The sequence below is a fragment of the Melozone crissalis genome, unplaced genomic scaffold (genome assembly GCF_028551555.1).
Source record: "Melozone crissalis strain CALT ecotype California unplaced genomic scaffold, PUWL_Pcris_2 ptg000069l_1, whole genome shotgun sequence".
NCBI classification, from domain to species: Eukaryota; Metazoa; Chordata; class Aves; order Passeriformes; family Passerellidae; genus Melozone; species Melozone crissalis.
In genome coordinates, this window is record NW_026535847.1 from 997970 (window position 1) to 1006454 (window position 8485).

The window sequence follows — 8485 nt, forward strand, 5'->3', positions numbered from 1 at the left end:
TCATACATTCATGCTTGTGAGGACTAAGACATTTCTGTCCAAGTGGACTGGTACTGAGTAGAAGGGACGCCCATTGTCAAGTTCTCATAACTTCTCAGGATTCTTGACTGTCAAATTGTTTTCTGGACAGATCTTTTGTGCCCTTTAGGACTCATCAGCTGTTATGGAGTTATCCTTTGCCTCAGTCTTACTAACTTCAGCTTTCATAAATTTTGGACGACATTGTTGCTTATTACCTGTTTTCCCTTGTTTGGAATAGAACACATGGTTAAACACGGAAAAGACTGGTGTATGTAACGTGCTACAACTTTGTTGCCATTCTCCTGGCATTAGGATTCAGGGTCTTTCTCTGATATCATCTATGCAGTAATCTGACCAGAGAACAGGCTTTTTAATCTTGACAGAAATAATGTGTTTCTCACTTGCAGACATAAATGACAAGCCATCTCTAGCTAGTTCCACTTTAAACAACTGTAACTTTTTTGCAGATATACTACATTGGAGGGAATGGTGCAGTGCAGGTCTCCTTTCAGATCTCAATAAAAAATGCCTGACAACAAATAGATTAAAAAAGCTGTTTTAATAAGTTAGACTAAAAAGAGGAATATATATAGCAAGTAGATCCTATTAACCTTCCGTTGCTGGGAACCCTGCCTTCATGCAGCATTGGATGGACCTTGGATGGATTTCCCCAGAGTGTGGTGTGCAGTTCTTGTCTGTGGAGAGATTCTTCCTTCCATAACATGGAAGGTTTTGTGTAACATTTTGTGTAACAAATCCATGTATCTTCTCCTGACAGGTTGTAATGATAACATCCACTAGTGCTTCACAGGCTGGCACGGGTCATTCCAGCAGATTGTTTTAGAGCAGTGATTAATGCTAACCTGTGGGCTTCTCAAACCTCAAGTACAAGGCCAAGTAGGATAGACATGACTTGGCCAAGATCACTAACTCCTTGTATACAACATCTGCAAGACTCCAAATGTATCTGGCATTTAATAAATGCACATAAAGTCTTCATAACCAGTTGATAGAAACAGACTCATTTCACTGTTTCAGATTCTGGCATAGCTTTTGCTTGCAGTTCTTTATGCTATTGTCTTTTGAATAGTCTTTTAACTTATTTCAACATATTGGGTTTTCATGGCCTGGTTTTTGGTAGTAGGGGGTCTACAGGGGTGGCTTCTGTGAGAAGCTGCTACAAGCTTCCTTCATGTCCAGCAGAGCCAATCCCTGGTAGCTACTGAAGCAAAGTGAAAATTTTCCAGGATAGAAATCCATTTTAATTTAGGTGAAATGTACATTTTTGAGTTGAGCCTGTGGTTAGAAATCGTAGTTATTGAGCCAGGATGCAAGGCCTACGCTCAGTGAAGTTACTTCAACGAAGGACAGTGATAAAGGGGAGGAGACAGAAGATGATAGAGAGAGACAGGGACTGCTGTAAGGGCAAGTCAGCCTGACCTCGGAATTCTTTCTGATAAAAAGGAACTGGTGGTAAAAGTCACAAGAAACCCATAAAAATGAATATGTATGAACCTATTGTGAAACTGTATACATATGTATTTGAGAGGGGGATAAAAGGAGATCTGAAGTTCTCAGAGGTACGCATGCCTTTTGAGGAGAGATTTCTCCGCATGTGTCCGGCCCTGTAAATAAACCTACCGAGCTTTACAACTTTTATAAAGTTTTGAGATTTCTTCTTTTCTCCGCAAAACACTACAAAGATGGATGCGCCTCTGGCCAAGGCTGGGCCAATTAGAAACAGTGGTAACACCTATGTGATAACATATTTAAGAAGAAATCAAAACAAAAAGTTGTTGTACAGTTATCATTTCAGCCACAGAAGAGTGGAATGAGAACATGTGAGAAGAACAACTATGTAGACACCAAGGTCAGTGAAGAAGGAGGGACGGGAGGTACTCCAGGCACCAGAATCAAGACTCCTCTGCAGCCCATGGTGCAGACCATGGTGAAGTAGGCTGTCACCCTGCAGCCCATGGAGATCCATGGGGATACAGAGATCCACCTGTAGCCCATGAAGGGGCCCTGCTCCCAGGATGGACCAGCCTGTCCTTGAAGGACTGAATCCCATGGAAGAGTGACCCACACTGAAGCAGTTTGAAGAAGACTCTTGTGTGTGGGATGGACTCGCATTGCAACAGGTCTCAGAGAACTGTTGTTTGTAAGATGGTGTATTGGGTCTGAGTGAGATAAAGTTAATTTTTTTCCTTAGCAGCCCTCACAGTGCTGTGCTTTGCATTGGTAGCTGGAAGGGTGTTGATAACACACCAGTGTTTTGGCTATTGTTGAGCAATGCTGTCTCTCCAGCATTCCTTCCCCTCCATCAAGGGGCTGGGAGTGAGCAAGATCCTGAGAGGGGACACAACCAGGCCAACTGACCTAAATTAACCAAAGGAATATTCCATACCATATGACAGCAGCTCAGATATAAAAGCTAAGGGAGGGAGGAGGAACAGGGGGCATTCATTATTCTACATTTGCCTTCTGGAACAATCGCTATGCGTGCTGAAGTGTGACAGTGGTCACAGGGCTCTTTGGATGAGGGAAGAGACAAGAATGTTGACTCCATGTTCAGAAGGCTTGATTTATTATTTTATGATGTACATTACATTAAAACTATACTAAAAAGAATAGAAGGAAAAGTTCTCATCAGAAGGCTAGGCTAAGCAAAGAATAGAAAGGAATGAATAATAAAGGTTTGTGTCTCGGACAGAGTCCAAGCTAACTGGGCTATGATTGGCCATTAATTATAAACATCCAAGATGGGCCAATCACAGATGCATCTGTTGCATTCTACAGCAGCAGATAACCACTGTTTACATTTTGTTCCTGAAGCCTCTCAGCTTCTCAGGAAGAAAAATCCTAAGAAAGGATTTTTAATGAAAATATGTCTGCGACACTGAAGCCCTGCCTCCTGGGGAGTCTGAACAGTGCTCGCTGATGGAAAGTAGAGATTAACTTTTTGTTTTGCTTATGTGCATACAAACTTTTGTTTCTTTATTTTTTTCCTTTGCTTTAGTAAATTGCCTTATCTCAACCGACTAGTTGTTTTCCATCTTATTCTCTTGATGATTAAAGAACCTAGAAATAAAACAACACACTTTTCAGGGTTGTCTGCCAGCACCTTTGGCTGCAGTGAAGATAGTCAGGACTTGGAACGGTCCTCTCCACTCAGTTTCTAAAGGGTCACTGTCCCACCATTTAACATAGCCTCAGTCTCCAGGCTGGAATGGATGAGCAGGTGTGTCCAGTCCTATTGGTCTGGATAACAAGACAAATCTCTGGAGCATCTGCAAAGTGGAACTTAAAGCTATTAAATACCTCTGTAAGTTAATATGCAAAGACTAACTTCCCCTCATATCAATTTCTCCCTTAATATACATAATTTGATATGCTCTGCCATGCAATATTTCATAAGGACTTACGTTGTCTCTCTGACTTGGTTGTATGCAGATTCTCACTAAGGCTATAAGCTATTATGTTACGGTCGTAGGTTGGCGACACACACGCAACAGGACTCACTGAAGATCATGCAACAAACAGCAAAGATTTATTATGGCCACCCCCTTTTATAGGGGGTTCAAAATTCCCATGCCTGAATGACTGATTGGTTGGGGACTCAGCACCACTCAGCTCCCTGGCCAATGATATGTCTGCATTCAGGATTGAATGGGATTGGCTGGGGTCCCTTGTTTGAGTTCAAATCCATCCTATCATTGCTCACCCAGGGACTTGTTTACTTCTTTACTGTAACATACTAGGCTAGCCAAATTGGATTTCTGTTATGGCCAGATTTATCTGTCCAGCTACAGACCAGCTGTGCTGTGACAATAGGCAAGGCCTGAATGCATGTAATGGATGTTTGTTGACAAATTTTACTAATCTGGGTTTTAAGGGTTTCATTCACATGTTCAACCTTATCACTTGTCTGGGGTGTGTAGGGAATTTACAGATCTCAAACAATTCCCAACATTTTACTAACTTTCCCAATCACTGGGGGAACAACCCCAAAAGAACCCCAAACAATGTAATTATATGATTGAACAAAACTTTCACCACCTCCTTTGCTGTGTTACTGCAACAGGGGTAAGCCTCAGACCATCCACTAAAGGTGTCAATCAACACCAATACACACCTGTATCCTTCTTTGCATGGTAACTCAGCAAAATCTACTCACCAATAATCTCCAGGAAAGCCCCTTGCCTCTGTTATTTCTAACACAACTCTTTTGCTCATGTTGGGATGGTTTCTAGGGTAGATTTCACATCTGCTTGCTATAGACTGTACAATATCGGTCATTTCCCTTTCTATTACTACTTTTTTCAGATGTTTCAAAATGTTCTCTGTTCCCCTATGGGTGCTTTCATGTTCTCACTGAGGTGGGACTACAATCTGTCCCTCTGGTGTAATAGTCCATTCACTTTCTTTGATTTCAGCTTTAAGAGACTCGGTTAACTGGTGGTCTTGATGCACGGACAGATGACTCCTCAACTAATTAAAGTTGAAAAGGGGAATGTTGATTCAGTGCCCTGGGCACATGGGAGGTAGTCCTCCAAAGGCATGTGCAAATTTCCAAAACTGTAGCTTCTCCATATATCCACAAAAGTTCTACACATTCATAAAGACATCTGAGATACCTATACATATGCATCACCTGCTCCTGCTCTGTATTATAATTAGATGAATGTTCATTATGGCTGGGCAGTCCTCTTCTTTAATTGGGTCAGTGGGCTTCCGAAGATGAAGAAGGAGGTCTTCCTTGTGGTAAACTCTTCACCTTTATCTGGTTGGCAGGGTTTCTTGACCTGTTGTTCATGGTCCAAATCCCCTCTCCAGGGCTCAATTATTCTTAGAAGCCAGGTATATTTATGGTGCCTACACTTTTACAATACTTCATATATTTCCTGTCATTTCTAAGAACACAACTAAGTCAAATACATGATATATTGTCTTCACTTCAATTGTCCCCACCTGGTAACAATTAATTTCCTTGTTAAGCTCTTGTAGGGGTTTTGGTTTGCTAATTTAAGATTTCTCTAATTTTGATATTTGCTTGGCTGACGCACACATACACTCACTTCTTGCTGTGAGACAGGATTAGGAGAAAGGCAAAGTAGGCTCAAAACTTTAGGAGGGTATAAAGAAAATTTTATTAAAAGTAACTAGAAGGGAAAAAAAGTACTAAGAATCAAAACAAACTTTTCAGAACACTTCTCTCTTCCTACAACTTTTTTTCTTACTGACAATGTAAAGAAACTACACGTAAGATTTCCAGTCAGTTTACCACTTCTAAAATAGGCTTTCTTTAGTTTAGTGAGGGAGAGAAGTTCCCCTTGTTAAGGTTATGGAGACTTTTCTATAAGAGGAAAAAACATTTCTCTTGTAGTTCTCAATTTCGTCATGAGCAGCAGCCGCCTGGGGAACCCTACCATTGTGAAATCTTTCCCACGTCTACAAGCCTTCTTATAGCTTGTCGATGGGCTATGTTGACTTATGGGATATTGTTTTAAAGATGAGCTGTTAAAAGGTAAAAGTTCTCATTATCTATTTTTAAAATCATCTTCATCTCTGGTGTGAGAAACAACTGCTCACTTTGAAAATTTAAAAAAGGTTTATTAAACCTTGATAAAAATACAACAAAATGACTATATAAGGAAAAATTCGCAGTGCTGGGAACTGACCCCCGTGGATACCATGTGGACAGTTTGTCTTCAAGATGGATGCTCAGTCTTTTATACCCCTGGGGTTGCATCAACCAGCCCTGGCCCCTCCCAAAGTCTGTCAGTCAGCTCTTCTTTGCCATTTATCAGTGGAGAATGCTTTCTTGCAACTTGATTGGAGATCAGGTGTTGCCATGCCACACCCCCTTAGCAACAAGTTTTCTATTCCCAACTGCACCAGGTAAGGGACACGTGCACGCCTTCTGTCCTAGACAACCCCGGCTGTCTGATGGTAACAATACAGGGGGGGAAAAGGAAACTATGGGGAGAACAGAGGACATTTAAACTACAATAACATAACTATATATCACTAAAGCTTTTCTTAATATTCACACAATAGTTATCCCTTAGTTGCAAGAGCCAATCATCTGGGAATAGAGATCTTCTTCTCTTGGAAGCACAGGACTACTTTTTTATCTTCCGCTGTTTAAACTTCTCATGGGATCACAGCTATTTTAACATTTGCTTATTTTAGCATGGCGGCTTTTGCTCAATATCAATTTGAACACTTTAATCTCCCCATAGTTTCATGCATTATAAGGAAAAAGAGTTCTTTCTCTATAGCTTATGAGACGATTTCAGTTTTAAAAACAAGGCTTCTCCTCCTCCCTCTTATCTGAGACTTTACTTCTTCCTCACTGACCTCAATGTCTTTATGCTGTTCCTTTATATACTTGCATCTTGTTCTTTTCTCTCACTCGAGGGAGGATTGAAGCACTGAAAGGGTTAATATTATGCCTGAGGCCTACCTGACTCCAGCTGGTAGCTTGTGGCGGGCTGTGTCACGATGGATCGATTGGCCTCATGGTTGGTCTTTGGTTTTATGCACGGGCTGCAAGCGCCTCTGGTCTCAGCCATGCTGGGGGAAGGGGATTTGATGGTAAGATCTTCACAGCCATGGCCAGTCCTGCTCCAGACCTGTTCCGGCCAAGGCTCTGCAGCTTCCCCTGCCTTCCTACCTGGCAGTTGCTGGACCCTGGCCTGGTTAGACTGGAGCCGATTTGGGGGGGGAGGGCGGGGGGGCGGGGGAGCGGTGGGCAGCTCGGGAGGGAGGAAGGGGCTCGGCCCGGGGCTGGACTGCCCAGCCTGGCCTGGCTGAGACGAGGGGCCGGGGCCGGGGCCTGCCACCTCCTCGCTAATCAGAAAAGAAAGAGTGACTTCTTGGAGTTTCTTGTCTCTCACATGTGTGTTTCACAGAGGCGAATCTAGCTTCTCAGTATTCACTGATGTATTGCAATTAAGGTCTTCTTTCCCATAATTTTAATTTCTTCAAGAATTTCCTTTAGATCCCCATGTTTCAATAACTGCTTTGCTTAAGTTAAATTCATCCCTATAGGTACAGGTGACATAGAAATTGAGGCTTTGGGGATTTGCTTAAGTTAGCAATATGAATAAAGCATTTAAATTTCAGCTTGTAGAATTGTGTGTTGAATTTTAACCTTCTACTTAAGAAGCCTCTGCCATGGTACAAAGGGCATAGGAAAATGAAGATTTCTGAAGCTTCTTGCGATAAAGAACAATACCAGGAGAAGACCAAGGAATGCAAGAAACTTAGATAAAGGAACTCCTCTATCTCCAAGCTAATCAAAATCGACAGACGTACTCAGATAAGCACCAAGGGACCAAAGTGCAGGTGCACAGGAGAAAAGTTCAAAAGTTCAATCATGAGGAAGACCACGACCTTAAGCCTCAGAGACCACCTAAAGACCCCTTGCAACCACCACTGCGAACAATGCATGCTCACAAGGGCGTGGATCTAATTACCGTATGAGGCGAGAACAAGTGGGGCCAGGGGTTGAATATGCATGGAAAAGTTGTGCAATGTAATGTATATGGAACACGTTTGTGAATAAAAATGTGGCTCAGACCAGGGCTTGGGGCACAACTTTTCACGAGAGCTATCTCGCTTGTGCTGGGTGCTGACAATACATATCCACTTCATAACTACATCAGGTTGTGGAGTCTATTTATTCCTCGTATCGCTTCAATACTTCTTGTATGATAGTCAAATTTGCCTCTAGATACTGATGTGATACAACAGGTGCTTGATAGGGGACACAACCTTGACCTATATACATGTTATAAATGATCAAATCGTAAGCCAAAACTATCAAAAATTTAGTAAAGATTTATTAATTTTTCTGCGAGACCAAAGTTCGGTCTTCAAAACCACCACAGCCAAAAAGACAGCGTCGAGCCCAGGATCAGCGGCGGGTGAACTCGGATCTGACCTCCCAAGTGTCAGAGTTCCCCCTGTTCACGCTCGTGGTTTCGCGCAGTGAGGTTTTATACAGTTTATTCTGCCCGAGGCAAATATGACCGAATTTTCTTTGTGTCTCTTCACATGCATCGCTGTTGCTTTCCATGTGCAGAGCTGGACAAAAGTCCAGTCCAGGTGTGCCATTGGTGTCAATCGACTTCGGAGGAGCTGTGTATTCAGATGTATCAGGGTGGCATCGCTGACTATCTTGATAGATGCAATCGGCAAGGCGATAGTCGCTCTCGGGTGGCTCCCTGACAACTTGGGAAACCGACTGGGAAACCGACGATCATCGTCCTGGAAGCTTCTATTCTTATGTTAAGGCATCGATCATTATCTTATCTTGTGTCCGGGAACTAGTTGAATCTAAATAAGACACCTGCTCCCGGCAGGGGTGGTCAAAATACATGGTTTGGATTTCACAATATTTTATACCATACATTAATAGCGTGAATTATCCCTTCCATATATTACAATACACAAG

The 8485-nt window shown here is 42.4% G+C and overlaps 1 protein-coding gene across 1 annotated transcript in view; it reads left to right on the forward strand.

Moving 5' to 3' along the window:
• Window positions 1-8259, forward strand: part of LOC128946025 (uncharacterized) — a 29365-nt gene extending 21106 nt beyond the window's left edge. The window contains exons 2-4 of the mRNA XM_054289966.1: window positions 7322-7506; window positions 7890-8019; window positions 8114-8259. Of these exons, the coding sequence (XP_054145941.1) occupies window positions 7322-7506; window positions 7890-8019; window positions 8114-8259 (461 nt within the window). The remainder of the gene's footprint in view (window positions 1-7321; window positions 7507-7889; window positions 8020-8113) is intronic.
• Window positions 8260-8485: the final 226 nt, after the last annotated feature.